The sequence below is a fragment of the Boleophthalmus pectinirostris genome, unplaced genomic scaffold (genome assembly GCF_026225935.1).
Source record: "Boleophthalmus pectinirostris isolate CB_2022bp ecotype Guang Dong unplaced genomic scaffold, ASM2622593v1 HiC_scaffold_5, whole genome shotgun sequence".
Taxonomy (NCBI): Eukaryota; Metazoa; Chordata; class Actinopteri; order Gobiiformes; family Gobiidae; genus Boleophthalmus; species Boleophthalmus pectinirostris.
The window spans coordinates 17,553,962-17,574,487 of NW_026571404.1; the positions used below are offsets into that span (position 1 = coordinate 17,553,962).

General features: G+C 37.9%; 1 protein-coding gene across 2 annotated transcripts in view; it reads left to right on the forward strand.

The window, feature by feature from the left end:
* Positions 1-3,525: 3,525 nt before the first annotated feature.
* Positions 3,526-20,526, forward strand: part of macrod2 (mono-ADP ribosylhydrolase 2) — a 676,928-nt gene continuing 659,927 nt past the window's right edge. For both annotated transcript variants that reach the window (XM_020921400.2, XM_055162427.1), the window contains exons 1-3: positions 3,526-3,738; positions 6,546-6,647; positions 7,023-7,139. In XM_020921400.2, the coding sequence (XP_020777059.1) occupies positions 3,702-3,738; positions 6,546-6,647; positions 7,023-7,139 (256 nt within the window). In that variant the 5' untranslated portion in view covers positions 3,526-3,701. The remainder of the gene's footprint in view (positions 3,739-6,545; positions 6,648-7,022; positions 7,140-20,526) is intronic.

Here is a 20,526-nt window from a genome sequence, read left to right on the forward strand (position 1 = left end):
CTACTTCCTGGTTCAGATATACGTTGCTAAGGAAGTGCGCGAAGAGGGGGTCCACGTGGTACAGGCGGGAGTAAACAGTGCAGTTGTTTGCACGAAATGCAAATCCATTTTGTGCATAATGCAAAACGCAATATTTATAAACTTTCAAGTATTATAAAATAAAGCACGTACTTCTTGTGTTTATACCTGAATGTATTTGCTAGGAAAGAAAGCTACAGGCTACAAGTATGTATGGCTCCAAAGATAAAAAGTAAAAAAAAATCCTAATACTCTAAGAATGTAAACTTAAAATTATTGTTTATAATTCCTGATGAAATATGGCTACAATCTGTAAGACTATATGCTGAAATGTATTTAATATACAGTCAAAAAAAAAGGCGGGGGACGGGACGGGACACAGTGAGGTTCATGTTCTTACAAAAATATTATTTCATAGTTGTACTTTGTGTTTATTCAGTGATGACAGGTGCTACATTTTTGATGTTGTATCATTTGACAAGTTCTTTGTGAGGACGCATGGCACGAAAGAGATGCTTAAATAAACAGCTGTAGAAACACATTTTACCAAAAATCACAATTTGTTGTTGTTTGTTTTTTCAAAGAAAAAGAATAGTCAAACCCAATGTGACCATACAATACAGATGCCTCCCCCCAGTATTAACAGCTTCAGTGTAAAGTGATTTAGCATATAACCCTGTTGGACTGTGTTGAGAATCTGTGTTGCAGGTATCTACATATACAGTCAATAGCTGTGGGGCTAAAATGCTTTTCTTAAAACTAATGACCCTTAGTGTTACAACTGGCATAGAAGAGCTAATATAAGAGGCTTTGAGCAAACGCCTGTCCTTTTACAGTGTTCAGCTCTGTTGGTTAATCAAAACAGCGAGTTCACATCTGTCAGACAGATGAGCCAAATATAGAAGACACAAAATGATATGGGCAGAGGAGGGTTGATTTAAAAGGTTACCACAAGCCCACAGAAACCACCAGGTCACACTCTGTTTTTGTATTCAGGGTGGGCAGAGTGGGATCAAAGACCTGCAGCACTGACAGTATTGGAAACTCACTGATGAAGCATACATGCATAGCTGAATGTATACACTCTATGCAATCAGACAAAACAACTTTGACTAAGCAAATCATTAAATTAACTGTTGCATGCAGCACTAAGAAATGTTTCCTTTAATCCTTTGAATATTTATTGGCAAGAGCTATGTTACGTAAACAAGGTGGGTTACAATGAATGCTGTCAGCTGATCGCCTCAAGGATGTGCAAAAGGATGCTTAAAATGTGTTGATTTTCCCCTTGACTAATATTTTGTTTATCTATGAAACCACCAAATGCATGATACAAATAATGTGTGACCATACTATATAAATCATACTGACATATGATATGTAAGATCATCAAAATTAAGTTAAAGGGAAATTATAAAAAAGAATATCTTGTTGTAGCTAGTTTATTTGCCCTGAGGCCTTTGGATCAATTTCTGCATTTTGCTGCAGATAAGTGCAAGCTGTTATTATGTTGCTATGATTTTGAAGTGGAATACAAAAACATACAAATTAAGACAACAACATTTCTGACTCATGACTTGTAGGTGCAGCCCGTTGGGTTCAGACTTTGGCTTGAACTTGGTGCTGTAACCATGACTATAGCCTACACAGCACACAAATAGATCCTCCTCTGTATTCGCCCAAAGAACTATTAGAACAAGATAGCCAAGTTTGACCTTCTGTGTTTATCATAGATAAAAAAATAATTCACAATACATGACATAACAACACTCCCAATAAAATGATAGCTTACATAAAGTTGCATAAAAGCTCACAAGTTCCATCTATTAGTCATTGATCAAATATAAACTCTTACCAGAGTAAGACTACAATTTGGAGTAGAAGGGAAGTCCCCCTAGAGCAAATCTGATGTTCTGTGAAATAACCTTTTCTTTACAAAAATAAAACAAACAGAACTTACTGGTATCTGGACAAAGTCATAGTCAGTACAGAGCACTGAATAGGACAAATGCTTACAGGGACAAGAAAGTACTAACAAGCTCTGCTCTTGTTTACATAAATGCAAAAAAAAAAAAAAAAAAAAAGTGTAATACAATTGGCATTCATGAAGACTCTAAAATATTGGACTGCATATAAAGTACGAAAAAAAAAAAAAAAAAACAACAACTGGGAAAACCCCCAAAAAATTCAAATGAGAAATACAAACATATTATAACAATACATATAACAATACATTGAAATGAGAAAGTTCTTCTTTTCTTTTTTTTTAATACTCGGCCATTGCCAAGATTATTATGCAACACTGACATCTAGTGGCAACTTTGGAAATGTGCAGCAAAGTTCAACTTTCATAAAAGTGAATTGTCAGTTCGTTTCACTTTGCATGCAGCTTGTGCTAATCTTTCAAAAGGGTGTGGTATAAAATATAACTGATAAAAACTGGTAACTGATAAAATGTGAAGTTACTAAGACCAAAGAGGTTTGTTTTAGCACGTTAGTCAAACATTCAATTTAAGTATTAAAATCCCCCCAAACAGTAGCCTATTTTGCATGTCTGAGGAAGTACAAACATAGGCCTAAAGCATTGAAACACTTGTCCAGTATCTGAGGGAGAAGCCCCTTAACTCCTCAAAACTCTGCAAATATTTTAACATTTGGATGGAATTCAAACTGAAATGGATCAAAGTCCAGTTTGGATAAAATTGCCTATCCCTTGTGGGTTAGTTCGAGCAGATGGGTCTGGACCGGAGCAGTGCAGCACAACAGATGACAGACGGTGGTCTCTGGAACCAGCCTGGCCCATATGACAGCCTGACTTAGTACTGATCTCCTCTATCCCTCAGAATACAGCATAAGCCAGAGAACAATAGAAGGTTGTTATGATTTACAGTATATTTTGTGAGCTTCTAACACATAAATGAGTACATGTATTTATTTATTTATAATATTTTATTATTTATTTTATTTTATTTATTTAACGATTGCAGATAATATAAGATGCAATTTTTTCTGCTCCTTATCATTAATTTCTGGGTGTTTAACTTTATAACACTGTTTAGGCCACATTTTATGAAAGTAATAAATGTGTTTATTTATATTTTATTTTATTTGTTACATGTATTGAATAAGGTAATAGCCCTTAATTGATAATAAATGTCTTCAGTACACTGTTGCTGCTGCAAATCCTATAACATTTAAAACTCAGTTCAGAATATGTTGTTTTATGTAGTGGAATTTCCTAATTATTACTATTATTATTTCAACTAACCATATGAAAAGATAAGGATATCTTGTTGACAGACCATCAGGCTCAACTTGGCATTTCCCCGCGCGCTTGCTCTGCCTCCTCACGCCAAGAGGATGAACTAATGCGCACAACCTACCCCCCAGACCAGACTGTGGACCCACCCAGGATTGACAGAAACCTTTCACCAATCACACACCCACTTCCTTGTTCCTTATAACCTATCACACGCCTGGAATCCGTACACATAATTTACGCTGCAATCACGGTAGGTTGAGCCCACTGAGGTCCATAGAAATTTGACAGCTTCACAGGTGAGACAACCGTGAAGAGGCTGTTTCACTTTGCTTTTCACTTTCCCTCCGGATCACTATTTACTGTGAGCCTGGGGTTGTCACACTCAAAAAACAACCATTCAAAGTCTAATCATTCCGGAAGTATGAGCAAAAAGAAAAAGGACTGGAAGAATGAGAAAGGTAAGGCTTCTTTTGGGTAGTATCAAGCTATCCTCATCTCTATGGCAGACAGCATGATTTTCGTCCATAGCAGGAGATTGACAGCGCGTCCCCGTCTCCTGTCTATGGCTGGGAACTGATTGTGCATCCTTCACGGCAGCTGTACAGATGTTATTGGGATGTTGCGCGGTGTTTTGTTACCCCAGTGCATGTTGGATCATCTGCAAAACATTCGGCATCCCCACGTTTCTTTTTTGCAAGATTATTAGCTTACATTTAAAACGCTCCTACTCCATCCCTGATCCCTAATTATTCAAGCAGTCTACGGGCTTAGACAACCAAACTAATCCTTCCTTCCACCTGTGTGATGGGACATAGCTCTTTGATTTAGCCTACCAGGTAAACACAGCTTGTAAACATCTTTCTAACTGCATTTCTTGTTACTGTTGCTGTTGCTGTATACTGTTTCATTAAGGGCAATTTCTGTCCACAGATTTAGTGTTGTCTTAGGTTTTACAAATAGCAGGTGCGATTGTAAATTGAAACTCGAGCCACCACGTGCTTTGGGAACCTACCATACATGAGGCACTACTGGAGGCTAAACCTGATCAAATGTAGAATGAGCAAATCAAAACAGAACATTGAGTGGTGCTTATTATTATCTGTTGCTGTCTGTGCTTACACCTGCCCAGTTGAGGTCTTGGCAGGTGCAAATTAGGGATACGTGTTACTTACTGAGCATGCGCAATGCAACTACTTTCACTTTTCACAAAATGAAACTAAAAAAAGTGGCCCCACTAAGGGAGTTGCTCAGTCAGAAGGGTTGAGAACTTTGTCCAGTTATGTTGGGAATTTAATCACTGCTAAAGTTAATGGAATCATGGTGCCCTTGGGCAAGGCACTCCACGGTTGTAATGTCAGAGGGAGCTGTAGTGGATGGAGGAGCAGTTGCACAGGATGCTTACTTTCCATATAAATCAGTGATTATGGTGGCTCAAATTAGACAGATGAATATGTATGGGTAATAATGATTATCACTGCTATAGTAAAGGTAGTAATTAATTTTAGCCCCCATTTCTAGGCTGAGCAGGTAGCAGCATGATCCGAACATCAAAGTAAATCTGATTTAATATTCAGAGCATATAGCCTTCAAGCAGTCAAGCTCAAACTGCTGTAAGAGAAGATCAAGGCAAGCCCAAATGTTGATGATCCTGAGACTTATCATTGTATTGCACTCGACTTACTTTTTGTAGTTATAGGCCTTGAGCAAAGCCTGGGAGATGCTCTGAATAGTAATTTGTAAAAACAAAAGAACAATGTTAGGAACAGAAGGTGGAGTAAAGGGAAATACCATCTGCTTAAATATTGCATTAAAGGTGCAGCATTCGATTTATTTATTTATTTATTTTATTTCAAAGAGTACATTTTGTTTTCCTACATCTGTACAGCATCACATCACAGGAATTGTCCTGCCTAATCTGTATTTATTAAAGTATATATCCTTTATTTCCACTATACATTTCCATTTGAATTCTTGCACTATAGAGTTCAGAATCGAACATGGAAAATTGTAAGTGACTGGCAGCTGTGCCAAACATCCATGAGATGTATTTGCTTAAGCAACATAAAGTCGTAATCAAAAAGAGCCATAGAACAACCCAGTGGGCTGCTGGGTCACTAAGGTCAAATGCATCTATTACACTACAGTGTTATATACTATACTTATATTTATATACTATAAACACAACTGTGGCTCAGAGGTTAAAGCACTCATCCTCCAACTGGAAGTTTGGAAGTTTGATTCCTGCTTGGACCAAGTTCTGCCGTTGTGTCCTTAGGGGAGACACTCCGCATCCAGTATGAATGTGGTGTGTGTGTGTGTGTATATGAGTGTGTGTATGAGTGATTGGTGCTGGTTGGCAGCCTCCCCTTCCATCAGTCTATCCCAGGGCAGATACAGCTGCAATCCTACTTTACCACCACCAAGTGTGGAGTGAATGAATAATGACTACAGTGTAGCTTCATCAAGCCTGTAACTTTAGTAACAGGAACTTCTTTGTTTCTTAGTCCAGAAAGCACAGCAATGTTTCATTCCCTTTAATTCATTACTGTGGAATAAAAGCAGTTGTAGGAAGCCAGAGAGCCCATCTGATGTCTTTTGTTATCAGACTAAAGGGCCTTCTTTCTTCTGTCATACCATTGTATATTTGTACTTCAATTACTCACATATCTCAGCTTTAGCTCTTGTGATTGAGTGGCTTAATCTCAGCTCAGACCAGGATTGTTATTGTGCTTTTCACTCACCTTGTGTCGTGTGAGTGTCATTGGTGGTCAGAGAGATGGTTGGTGCAGATTAGCAGCAACATGTCAGTCTACCCCAGGGCAGATGTGGCTACAAAAGTATTTTACCATGACCAATGGACTGTGCAATTAATCAAATTTTAATCAAGATCCATCCATTACTTCATCACATCAATTATCATCTTGTTATTTATATTGAGAAATCCACACCCAATCCTGTGCCAGTAAAAGCATAGTTTGATGGAGAGTTCAGTTCAGTTATTTATTGATTTATTGATTTATTGTATAAATTACAGGAAAATAATATTTAATGTAATTTGTTTTTAATTTGACAAAATAAAATAAAATAAAAAACAATGATAAATAAATATGATAATAATAAGGTTTTTTGTCATATCATCAGGCCCCAGTGGGAGAGAATTAATAATGTATCAAACTGTAAAGCATCCTTGAGTATCTGTCTACATTGGACCAATAGATTATTATTATTATTATTCATAAACATTTCTTTTCTTTGTCTTCCACAGAGAGGCTGCTCCGTCTAGATCGAGAGGAAAGGCGCAAGGAGTACCGTCGCCAGGACTACATCTCCCTGGACAAGATCCCAACCTGGAGAGAGGAAAACAGCAGTATGACCAACAGCCTTTTATTACAGCATCAAACAGATTTAGAATATGGAAAATAAGGAAAACCTATTAATGCCATTAATGAATCCTTCCTCCTGTCTAAGCTGGAATGGATCTAACACTGGCTTTGTTTACATGCACATGAAAATTCTGATCATTATTTTATTTCTGCAGTTAGATTGTTGAAATATGCAGGTACTACATGATGCTATTTATTTAGTGTCCAGTGTAATCGTTTTGGTAAACCTCAGCACTCTGTAGCAGAAAAATATTTAAGAAACACCAGATAAATTATTTTGGCTTGTCTTCTTTCTATAGAAGCTTAATGTGGGCCTGTAGTGTGAGTAATAACTATACTTCTGTGGTATTGCATTTCAGTTAATGACAATGAAGAGGAGGACACTCAGGTGACCAGCGGAGGAGGGCTGTCTGATAAAGTATCCCTCTACAAAGGAGACATCACGCTCCTGGAGGTGGATGCCATAGTCAATGCTGGTAAGAACAATCAAAAGTTGCTATTTGTTGCCCTCTGCTGGTAATGTTTATAAAATACACGTTCTTTACATTCATCTGGAAATGAATGATACTCTTGTTGGATTGCTTGAAACATTTTGCACTTTACCTTTGTATTTGCTATTAGGTTGTTTTACAGAAAGTGCTGCGTAGCTGCATGTCACAAGATATTCTGTTCAATTATGTGCTGTAGAGTTATGTAATGTTTTGCAGTCGACTCACAGCCCACACACTCTGAGAAATGCTGAGTGACTGCTTTACCTGTTGCTTTTGCTGCTTATGTGGATAATTTTTCTATAGTTTTTGATCTGTGAAGTGCATCTGTCTAAGAGGGGTGTTTCCACATGTTTTTGATCTGGTTACTTTAAAATTTCAAATCTGGTAATTACTTATTTAAAAGTTGTCATAATTCATTACAAAATTATTCAAGCCAAAGAAGGCAGTGTTTGCAAGTCAGCTACAGAAGTATTTGTTTGAACTTTTAATTAGTCTACACAATATTATATGTATATGGTCTGCTCCCATGTTCACAAAGCTGGATATGGACGTCTTTGTTTCTTTAATCAACTCTGCTCTTGGAACACAAACAGAGCTGTGCCTTATTTTCATTTGGTGATTTCCTCTGAGAGGTTGTGCACTGTGGAGTCTGGTCTATCATAGATTAACCTCTGCATTTCAGATACTGTGCATGTTATGTGTGTGAGGTGCTGTTTTAGTGTGATACAGGCTCTTCTTAATGCTCCATGAACTTTCACTCTTTTTGAAAAGTAAATGGGGTTAATAGTGATGTATCTGTCCTGTGTAAAAGAGTCCACAGCTGGTAGCTTGGTAGTGACAACAGCATTTAAAAGGTGCTGGGTACTTTATGCTGTCCATTAAAGTTTAATTATTAGGCTCATTGAGTTTTAAATTCGGTCTTAATTCTGTTTGGCTGCACAGGACAGCTAGAGCCACCTGGGTGGCAGTGTGTGGAGAAATGGAGGAGCTCAGAGACATGATTTAAGAGAAGGGGCTTTGCTGCGAATGGACCAAATTACATCAATGTGCTTTGGGTCTGTGAGGGCAGCAGACGACCCACACAATGAAACCAACTATTTATAAAGTCTGTTTAATTCCACACTGAACCTCCCTGTAACTCAGGCTTTGATGTTCTTTAAACCAGGAGACAAAAGTGAGATAATCGCACAGTGTTCATTTCTTTGTCATTAACCAGACGGAAAGTTTGATCTCTGTATATATTTGTGATATCTGAAAGAAACCCATTTCTTTCACTGAACATGGTAAATGCAAACAGCTGGACTTCTCTGACTTGTTGGCCAAAAGTGTTTTGTTTTTTTTTTCTTATTAAAGGGATTATGTAATGTTACCTGTTTAAAATGGGCATTTATTGCAAAAGAGTGATACTGACGTAACAGTGGTAATGGTACAGCTTTATGTATGGACTATGGCATTTCTGTCAGGAGCGAGGGGAGAGCATGTTTCTTCTGTGTTAATTATTCACAAGGCTTGACTCCTTATACATTACCTGCAGTAAACCTTTCCCATCTTCTTATATTAGCTCATTTTTACACATTTAAATTTACTGTGTGCTGAGAGATAAGGGTTACGGGGCTATAAAGACTGAATCGGTGTAGATGAGTGAGCAGCCCTATTGGTATTCTGTTGTATAAATCGGGCACATCACTGGTTTAATGAGAGCTGACCCTCTGAGAGCAGAAACCATGAACCGAATATACTTTATGTGCATGTAGATGTGCTGTCAGAGTAAGGAGGCCAGTGTATTGTATTCTGCAAAGCATGTTTTACCATCATGATCATTCACGCATCTCCAAGACTCTGGCTGCATTTCTAGTCTTCAGGAGAAACATATTACCTTTTATTGTCAAAGCTCTTTCTTACGAAGACAGCTGTGTTTCGCAAAATGATGCTGTAAACGTTTGTAAAGCTATTCCAAATATTTTATTTTGTGTTTTATAACCCATGTTGATAAAGAATTGGCTAGCAAAGTCCAGACACAAGGGCATTCATGAATTTTGTTAGAATGTTATGTTTGCTTAGAAGTCATAAAAGTGCCTCTGATATTTGAATGGTATTGAGAAATCGAGGTTATTTTTAAACCTCTACGACAGCGGCACAGTAGAATAACACTGCATATAAATAGGTGTGATGAACAGAGAATATCATGTTTTAGTCATAAGCTTTAATGGAGAGTCCCTACTTCATGATTTTGGCTTTTACAAATGGGTTCACTTTGTTGGTTATAAACAACAATCTAACAATCTCTACAAAATTGTAATACACGTAGGCCTGTCACTATAATTACTATATCAACTTATCATCGAGTACATGACAGGGAAATGATTTTTGGGGGTCAGTATTTATCGTGGGGCCTTTTTCTTTTATACTAGTGGGACAATTTTTGTTTTTTTATGCACTATGATGAAAGTTCAGCGTAGAATGTTGAACTTCTGTGACTCATTATAATTACAAACTAATTGCTTAACTGTTGTATTCTGCTTTTTTTTTTTTTTTTTTTTTGCAGTTCATTTTTTTTTTTTCAATGTTGTACACAGATGCGGTTGGGGGCCCCCCGAACCTGGAGGGGCCCCCAACCGATTGCCCTCAGTGCCAGTACTGGTCAAGGCCTCAAAGCAATTAGATTTTTCTCTCAATATGACATTAAATGGGTGTAGTTTGATTTTAAACAATAAAACAACATCAAAATAATATCTGACTATTAAATCTATTTTAACTGTCAAAGCAATCCCCCCTTTCACATTAAAATCGAAGAGTTAGCGTGACCCTGATTTGAACATAATCAGAATCATATAATTGTACTAGCAAAAAAAAAAAAACTTCCTTCAGCTCTGGTTATCTAACACAAGTTTCCAATCCACCATAATTCAAACAGAGATGTGCATGTCTCAAGAACAATGGGGAAAAAGAGACAATAAATATAAAAAAAAATGTAAAAACCCCAAACAAAAAACAAAACAGTGTATTATAGTGAGGGCCCCAAACTCAAGTTCGCCCTGGGCCCCCCAAATGTTAACTCCGCCACTGGTTGTTCATTAAAGGTTGTATAGAGGATTTTCCAAGGAACGAGAAATCCAGCGACTGTTTGTCCTTTTTCAAATGTTGCGCATGCGTGAAACCACCCCCCTCCCCTACAGCTCCTACGTAGAAACGCCTTCTCCCGCCTCCTCTTTACGCCAGAAACAGGTTTGTTTACAGCCGGTGCGCTGCACATGACTTGTAAACAACTAACTACAGTGTTGGTTAGGCAAGGCGGAGAAGTGAGGAGCAGGGAGAAGAGCGGAGCAGGGAGAGAGGAGAGGAGAGAGGAGAGGGGAGCGGTGCACGGAGATTCCGTGCCCGGAGAAGTGAGGAGCAGGGGGAAGAGCGGAACGGGCAGCGGGGACAGGAGCAGGAAAGGGGAGCAGAGAAGGTTGCGCGGAGATTCAGTGCGAATGAACAAGCTACAACACGCAGCAGCAAGCGGACTCTTTCTTTGCCTTGAAAATTACGTTTTCAGACATAGGATATTGCTTTCGTGTCCTGAAAAAACGTTTTTCTAGCTCTTGGAAATAAAGTACGTTTTCATAATAAGCAGAAGTTACCTGTCCAGGAGTAATTTGGCGACCAGTGCGTCAGTCTTTAGACCCTGCGTCTGCTTCAGTCGCGCCATCGCTGGAATGAATCTTCAAGAATCACCTTAGTTTGGCTTCGCTGCTTTTCCCCTTGTCTTCTTCTTTCAGCGACCTCAAAAACGGACTTTCTTTTGCGGCTAACTGCTCCTGGATTCTTGTCTGCCATTGCAACAAACTTTGTGCTAACTGCGAGGAAGATATAGGTCAAAAAAAGCCGCTAAGAACTGTTGCGTTGGTGGGGTAAACAGCGTCTGTGCGGCTTGCGTCTGTGGACTGTGTGACAGACGTACGTAAACCACGTACCGGCGTGCGCAGGCAAGTCAGTTACGCTAGAAACGTAGGGAGATTGATTGACAGCCTATCAGCTAACAGATAACGAGGCAGTGTCGTATTGGCAAATGTTTAGCCCCACCACGTCCAGAGTTGATGAATTTTTATTCTCTTTTTTTTGGTCATCATAATTACAAGGCTACTGCACCTCTATAATGCTATCATTGACAATTTGAAACAAAAAAAAAAATCCTCCATACAACCTTTAAGTACGTCGATTTTAGTATTATTGTTTATCATCTGTATTTACTTCAAAAATATTTCACATGTAGACCAGGTTTGTACCTTTTTGTATCCAAGTGTACAATGAACACTGCTAGTTCACCTATATTAAACATGAGCAATACTGTATCATAATGTTTACAATACAGTATAAGTGACGTTCTCTGCTATGTGTTTCTTATACTTTCCATATGATTTCTTACATTTTTACTCTACTTGCACAGTGTTGTGTTTGATTTACGACTGTTTGTAATAGTTATTTATCGTGGTTATCTTAATTTTACATTGCATTATTCATTCTCCTGCTGTGCTTGAACTGTGAGTTGCAACATTGGAATTTCCCCTCAGTGGGACAAAAATAAAAGATCTCTTATCTTAGTTTCCCTTCACTTTACTGCAATTGTTAATCTAAATTGTCAGGATGTAATGTGATCCACCCAAAACACTTCAGTCTAACAATGCGTCAGTTTAACAATAACTCCTGCCTCCTGTGTTTCTTCTAAAACCCTTGACATTTGGATGAGGCGAATGTTGGGATCTTGTCAGGTAGCTCTTCATTAGATTTTCTGTCAGGTTCAGAATGTGCTGCACAAAACCCTGAGCCCCAGGAGAGGGACTGGGTCTGCCTGTCTCTGCAGTTCACAAATAGTGTCTCTGAGTGGAGGAGACACTCGCAGCTTTGCCACACCGCTCTAATGCTTGTATGCAATCTTCATTACTGCAATTTCCTCTATCTTAATTACATAGAGTTCAGTGAAGGTGAGTCACACTATATAATTCATGTATTTATAAACCTTTTTTGTTTCTACTGCTCCCTGACGTCACGCTAGGGGATGTGCTACATGTATCTCTATTGGTGGTTCAGCAGTTACCATGGTGACACAATGCACACATTAGCAAACACTGCCAAAAAAAAAGTTTTAAGATAGTCTGAAAACACAAGAAACAGTACAAAATGGATTTAAACAGCTAATTTTCAGGAGCCTTTGATCAATAGCGTTCATGGCCCCATTTAGGTGTTTAATTTTCAGCAAAAAAGGTGAGAGTGACTAACGGAAAAACTGTTGGAAAATGCTAGCATGTGACTGTAATTTTATGTGTGAGGGACTTGTTTAACAGAACAAATAAATTCTCCTGTGGTAGTTCGACCTAACTCAGCTCTTTCTGGTCAGATTGTGTTAAAAGAAAGCTCAGATAAAGTTGACTGTCTTTGGACGTATTCTAATGGACTTGTATTATTATTGCTTGTTTGATTTGGCATATATATTTGAGGCCACCGTGGCAGTATCTCAGGTCAGCATGTTCTTTTAATATGGCTGGACAATATTTATTCAGTTTTATTTTGACTCATTAGAAACAAATGGCTTTCAGAATTAATTTCCTGCACCAAAAACAAGACAGACTTAAAGTAGTATCATTTAACAGAAAATAGAGGAAATCTCTTCCTCCAAACCCTGAATTCTGCTTCAAAACACATGCTTTTATGGAGTAAAAATACCTCTCAATTAAAAGATCTAAGCATATAATTGGAAAAAAAAAAATTAATTGCAGAGTTTTGTCCTTGGCCTAGACGCTCAGTTAAATATGAAAGGGATGTGAGTTAACTGGTGTTTGTTGTGGTCATTAGTAAAATCATGTCTCTTGTTGGGTACCCCCAGGGCCACTGTGGCTGCAATTGTACCGTTGTGCTTTGTTTATCTTTGGTTAAGACCAGTACCAGGACCATGTACTTTTGAATTTGTTTATGGGATGTTATTGGTGGTTCACAGTCTGTTAGGATATGGAAATATGTAAAATCAATGTGGAAATCTTTAGAAATGTATGGAAGTGTATTGTTATTTTAGTCTTTGTTTAGACCTGGTGTCATCATTACTACTGCTGGATTTTCTTACTACATACACCTGTATATTCTGGTGTAGTCCTGGTTAAGAACTAGATTAGATCTGGATATATTATCGGCTTGGTTTAGTGGTTTAGTTTGAATCCTAGGAAAGTAAATGTGTAATTATGGGGTTTATGTTCTTGATGTATTATAGTATGCTGTTTATCTTAATGGTTCTATATTACGCAGAAGTGACTTGTGAGATTTAAGCCATGTTATAATGTTGTTACCTCATCCAAAAAATACTTGGAGTTGTGTTTTGTTTCATTCATGCATGTTTGAGTAACTCTCTTTAATTAGTCTGTCTACATCTCCGAAGGTGAAATTGCTCTGTTCCACTTTGTAATCTCATGAAGCTGTAATATTCAAGTTTTAGCTCCTTGTACCTTTTGTTTAGAGATCCACAATTCCAGGCCTGAAATTATCCGAATGTTTGTGCATTAGGAACGCACTGATACAATATTTGTATCAACCCAGATATTGAACATTTTGGTGGACCGGATATCAACTTTCAAGATATCTGTTCAGCTGATTTCCCATTTTGATCTATAAATTGATGTATAAGAAGATTTACTATCCAATGTTGGCCCAGGTATTTTTTGATGAGGAAACAACATTATAGATCAGAAAACAGCATAATGTGGGCTCTTTAATGGCCTCGATAGGAAAAAGAACACACAGTACATGTTTGTCTAGTGTGTAAGGGCAGTAGTAAATTTGTCATTTCTCTCTCGGTGTCTGTTGCTTGGATACCCAGATGTCGTCTCAGTACATCATAAACCGCGCCGGGGGTGTGGTAACTTCTTGGGCAAACTTGTGATTGTTGCCCTGTCACAGTGTGGATGGAAATCAATGCCCAGGGCTGCGTGTGGTGCTGCTCTGCTGAACAGTGAAATGACTCTAGTGGTGAGTGGGCTGCATTGCGCTAAAAGGTCCAGTTAATCGTGTCAGCAGCGCGCGGTGCACAGGGAGGACCAGGGTCTCCCCCCATGCTCTGCCAGCCTGTAAATGTAACCTGACAAACCAGCCCCACCTCTGACTTTGCCTCTGCTTTTACTCCTGTTAGCTTTGTAAACAATGTTGGCTTGTCTGTTTCTAGTTGCCACAATACTTTGTTCATCCAATATTCTTCTCTCATGGCTTTCAAGTGCTACACAGAAAACACATTTTATCTTTTGAATGGCCAGAAATCCTCAAAATAGTGTTCATAACAGGAAAAGTATTTGTTCTAAATTCAAATTCACCTATTTGTTTTTGTTTCTAGCAATAATAAATGGTTTGCTTAAATGTCCCACTTGGTGTCACAATGAAAAGACAACTCAGCTTTGTTCCTTTTCCTGGTACATTTATATTACATAACATATTAGGCTTTTGTCCAAGGAGTACCCAGCTTCATGCTTAAAGCTGCTGACCCCTAAAATAAAGTAAAGAATAAACAACAGACGATAGAAAACACTGCTGGATTTGATATTTTCTGGTATCTGTCTAATTATAAATGGGAGCCTGTGGTGAATGGCATACAGATAAGATAAGAGGTGGATAGAAAGGCCGAAAATTGCAAATAGTAAGTAAAATATTCTTACAATAGTAAGAGTATTTGGGTAAGAGTAAGTCTGAACATCTGACTTTAGTTATCATTTATAATTTGAAGTTAACATGATTACAGTCAAAAGAATTCTCAAAATCTGGCATTCTCATCTTATCTGTAATATCGGTGCAAGAAACACACTTAATGTTCAAATCATTTAATAATGTCAACATAATGCTTTTGTCTCTTGTAGGCTTACTCACTGTGGGAAGAGTAAGCAACACATTTAGTGTAAGACTGTTGCTTGACTCATACAATTTTACAGTCTATGAGTATGGTGCACGGTGTCTGGAAACTTCTCGAATTACTCAAGTACATGTGAATAAATCTAATGTAATTGAGTACTAATAGCCGCCTCTGATGAGATATTTGCACAACTAAGCTCCTCCCAAATGTCCACACCCCCTCTTTCCCCTAAATATATTCAAACATAGACATTTAGCGTATGACAAAGCTGTGTTTAGACTGCTAAGCTGCTGGGGCTGCCTCTTCATTCAGAGCATGTCCTCACATGTCTCCGAGGGGGACATAAGTCACTGCTGTTAAGCCTCTGTTTGCATCCCTGATTGTCTTCCTCCCTTCTCTCACCTCCATTCAACCTCTGCATTTCTATATCCAACACTCAGCCAATCATTTCAAAGTGCAAGGAGGAAAACAGTTCTTTCAGCAACTAATGCATCTCAATTCACAGTCTGTCAAGTCTTTAAGTGCAGTTGATATAGAAAGATACAAACTCTGCCTTGGTTTTCTGTTGATAAAGTCTAAACAAGTACCTTTACTATTGAATCTAACAGCAGTATTAATTTGTTGATAGACCTGGTGTATTAGACTTTGTCTGTAGGGGGCACTGTGGCTCCATAGAAATCTCAGCATCAGTTTGGAAAAGTTTGAGGGGGTATGACTGAGCAGGTTGTGCATTTAATTTGGACTAAATATATAATTTTTACCATTCCTGTTAGAATTTTGTCTATAAAAGCTTTAAAGGTGAGAACACGAAATTCCACACTAGCATTTAATTTATCAAATGCTCTAAATAATATAAGTGAATGCCATATTTGAAAATTAAACGACGTATTAATTAAATCCTTGTCAAAATGTTGTCTATTTAATCATACAAGTTAAATCTGTCTGTTTAAAAGATAAATACATATATTTATAAAGACATGTATGGTTTCTTTTCTATAGCTGGAGATTCTAGTCTTCTGGATCTACAATAGAAAGAGCCTGGCTTGTTACGTGTCAGATTGTAGGGTGATACGGGGTGAGCGTTTCAGACTGCCAGACTGAAAAGAAGGTTTGGAAAATCAACCCCTCACTGCTGACTGTTTCTCTGCTGCATTTGCGCCGCTTGGTCGTGTGTAAACGTTTCACTGATTTCTGACAACCCCCCAATTTGAATCGGAGTTCATTGTGCATCATCTGCTCCTCTCTCTCCCTCTCCATCTCTCTGGCATTGCCTGATTTCCTGCCTGCTTCAGTTTTATCTCAGATAATCTGCACTGTTGAAAATTATGTAAACTGGCTGAACAATTTATGAAGAATATGACATTGCAAGTTTTCTGAGAGATGTTGCAGTTACATTTGAGATTTACAGTCCACATTTTGAAACATTTCTCAAAGCGTGGATTGCAAAAAGACTAAAATGTACTGCTAAACTAAATTCAGGACATTTTGTTTTGTAGATGCCCAAACTACAGGTTTACTTTTGCATATTGCAACTCTTATACTGGACAAGACATTCCCGATAATAATGTTTTATAGTTTGCAGAAGATATTATTATATCAATACTATAATGACAGCATTTACAAAATGGTCCTGCTCCTCTCCCTGCCCTTGCCTAACTTTATTTCCTATGCCATTTTGTAACGATCTGAAATATAAACTTTTGCACAAACAATACTAGACAACTGCATTTAAATCAATCTTGTTTTATTGTTTATTCTGGTCTTTAATCTCCTAATGAGCTCCTCTAATCCTAGCACTATTAAACTTTATTACTTATTTGACACTTTTATTGCTACAGCCTTGAGCCTCACATTTACATAAGGGGTAAAGGCTACACTTCCCCGCATGAGTTTTGCTTATAGTGTTTTAATATACGCTGTTGAAACTTGTGTAAACCTTTGGATCAAATGTGCCCACAGTCCTGATTCACAAAGTGTGTGCCTAGGCAGAAATCCTGATGAGCCACTTGGTTATAGCCCTCTGGTGCCAAGCTCTCCCTATAATGACTCTGGGTGTATAATAGCAAGGTAATAGTAATGGTTAAAGTAATAAGCTACATAATGTTACAAGTAAAGGAGTATAAAACACTTTGGCAGCTCAGCCTTATTCTTGGAGCGAGGTAATTTTCTTTCAGCAGCCACTTTATTTCATAATTTTATGCCCCAGCTTCACAGTCCCATTTCTTGTGAAGCATTGCAGTTGTTAAAATAAATTCTAGCTCTCCAGAAAATGTAGTGCTTTAGCAGAAATAAAATGACCCAATGCGGCATTACTGTCGACTCTACCTCGAATATCAATGTGTTTCGCAGATTGGAACATGAGTCTCGTCCTCTCCAGATATTCTGTGTTTGTGAAACAATAAATGTCCTTTTAGGAGAGAGATTGGAGCGCTGGAAATGATAGCGCTGATGTTGTGGAGTAGATTTAAACGAGAATCCACTTGGTCTAACCCCCGGCACTTCCTTCATTCAATATGTATGAGCACGTACCAACTTTCCTCAAAGCGGAGGAACTGGGCTCGCGTTCACAAACATGTTTTCATCTGACATTTTCCACACATTTTTAAATACAAGTTGCATGAAAAGCTCACCGTGAACTATTTCTGCTATTTTAGTTCTGTGACTTATATTTAAGATAGCCTGCCCTGTTTCAAATGGGGACATCTAAGTTCTCAGACACCAAAGGAAGTTTTCAACAAAATATCAAAATGTTACGCTTTAAACTTTGGGCATAGGAGTGTTGTTTTGAAGATACACGGAATTTGAATATCAAGTAAATAGTTTATACCAAAAAAAAGTTGTAAAAACAGATGATTATCACATAATTTTTTTTTTGTCCATGTTCATTTTCACACATCCAAATAAGGGTAAAGTGATAATTCTGCACTGTCTGGGGACATTTTACATAATTTCATTCATTTTTTTCTGACACCTACACTTCAACTAATAGACCTATATTTAAACTCATAAACACACACACGCACAGCACAAAATACAAAATATTGCTCAAAACTACAACCAAGAGCCACTGCTTAAAAATGTGTCTAAAACAAGGGCAATATATTATTATCAAAATATTGAATGCAAAAGTATTTAAATAATACATACAATATATTTTATTTTCATCACATGCTAGTTGAAGTGGTTCTCTAATTCACTTGGTCTTATTATGTTGTGTATGAAGACAGTTACACAAATAACTGACCATTTTCCTATTGCAACCATTTTACTTGCAATTTCTGCTTGATTGTGGTTAATTCTGCAGCCCTAATGACTACAACCCTCTCCTTTTGTCTCTTTGATTGATTTCCCATAGAAGTGACTCAACTTCATTTATATGGCTATAAACCAGTAATGTTTGACCAGCCCTCTATATGGCTTCTCCGGTGGTATTTTGGGACATGCAGTTTTCCTGGTGTATGTAAATGAAGCCCTCTTTGGCCCCGGTTAGATGGATTCCCCTGTGTTGACACAAATGATTGTGTGGCTTCTCTGGGATTAAGAGATTGGGCACTGATTTTGAGCTTTCCTTCTGCTAAGTGCCAATTCAAATGCAGCACTGTGCCTCATTTTGTTCAATTAATGTTACAGAAGCCTCGATGCTGGTGAGGGTACACAATACAGCAAATATAGGTTGGTTGGTGTTAAATGTGTTGGCAATCTCTCACAAAATAATCTTCTTTGTCATAATTTTCCTGTGTGCTTTCAATAAACACAGTACTTAAACATTTGCTAACTAAATGGAATTTGCAACTTATTAAATATATTTTACTGTACGTCTATATCTTTCATACAGCATGCAAAAGGTATTTCCTTTGAATTCATCTCTCCTTAGTACATTTTATTTGAAGACTGTTATTTTTAGAGCTACACAAACCATTCTGTGAAAAATCTATAGTTGGACGCTCGACTTGTCATACTGTATTAAATCTCTTTAGCAGACTTAACTTGACCAAGACGCACAATTGGATTTTCATTTTATCCCAAAGCAAGAGAAGGGAAATGCATTCAAGAGAAAAGAGATGGAACAGACTTGTACTGCCATTACAAGTGAAGTGGTGGTTAATGCAGTATAGTTCATAGGTGATTGTATTAAGTAGTTATGGAGAAGTGTTGATTCGCTGTGATATTCAAAAGTGGAAAACCTCACAGTGAAGGTAGCACGGTCTCAAAGTGCTATTGTCCGACCCTGTTCAGCTGTGGCACTCTAATTGGCTGATGGTTTTTGCATTAGCATGATGAAATGGACAAATAAGTGACTTTACAGGAGCCCACTCGCGTATGGGGCCGTAATTTGTTGGGACTTTGATGCTTGTCTTGGCTATGGAAAGGGTTTAATCTTTTTAATAGAATCTCTGCCCCCCTACGTGCACAAACAAAGCAGATTAAAGTTTCACATAAGGCGAGGATTTCAGACACATGGGACAAGTCTTAGTGGTGTTCAAGATTCAGGTTTACGTTCCTGTTGCTTTGTTTAATTGTCATATATAAAATTTAACATAATAGCTATACATAGGCATGGCAGGGTTGTCAAAAAATGATGTCCAGAGACTAATAAATATTAAAACAACTTTATCAAATAGACAATAGGTACCACTACTATGAATGGACACTATGAACTTGACCTTTTTTGTGACTTCATGGTAAAATTAAAGAAACTTTTATTTGTCTGTGCTGAAAATGACTGATTAGAAGGAGTTTTTCTTAAAGGGACAATTCAGAAATTTGGACATAGAACCTCATTTCCTAGTGAGCCAGAGTGTTGGAGACATGTGGAGACACTTTTTAAAATATTCCTTCCAGTCCTTGTATTTGCAGAGGTCACTGGAGCTAGGCTAGTGCATGTCAATGGCCATAGTTACCCTGCCACTAAAAACAGTCTTACCTACTCCACAAAACACCTGAAGCAAATCTATTATTACACCAGACTGTCGATGTGAATGTCTGTGTTGATAGAATAATGTTTGAAATAAACTAACCTTACATCTCATGCATCGTTGCATGTTGAGGAACTATTTTCTCAGTAGCAGAATTTTACTTTGCCGGTAAGATAGGTGCTAGGTGATATTAGTCCGCCGCTGCCAAGCTTTCTATCAGGAAGTACAACTCACTGCTGCTGCTCAGACATAAATCTTTCAAATGCAACTTCTAAAATTATTCTATCGACACAGACGTTCACATTGACAGTCTGGTGTTATAATTGTTTTGCCTCAGTTGCACTGTGAAGTGTGTAAGACTGTTTTTAGTGGCAGGATAACTATGGCCATTGACATGCACGAGCCTAGCACCAGCGACCTCTGCAAATACAAGGACTGGATGGAATATTTTAAAAAAGTCTCTCAACACATCTCCAACACTCTGGCTCACTAGGAAATGAGATCCTATGTTTAAAATTCTGGACTGTCCCTTTAATAAGACTGGTATCTTTGTCCACTGTGGGATCAAAATCAGTATGGTATATGGTGCTTTAAA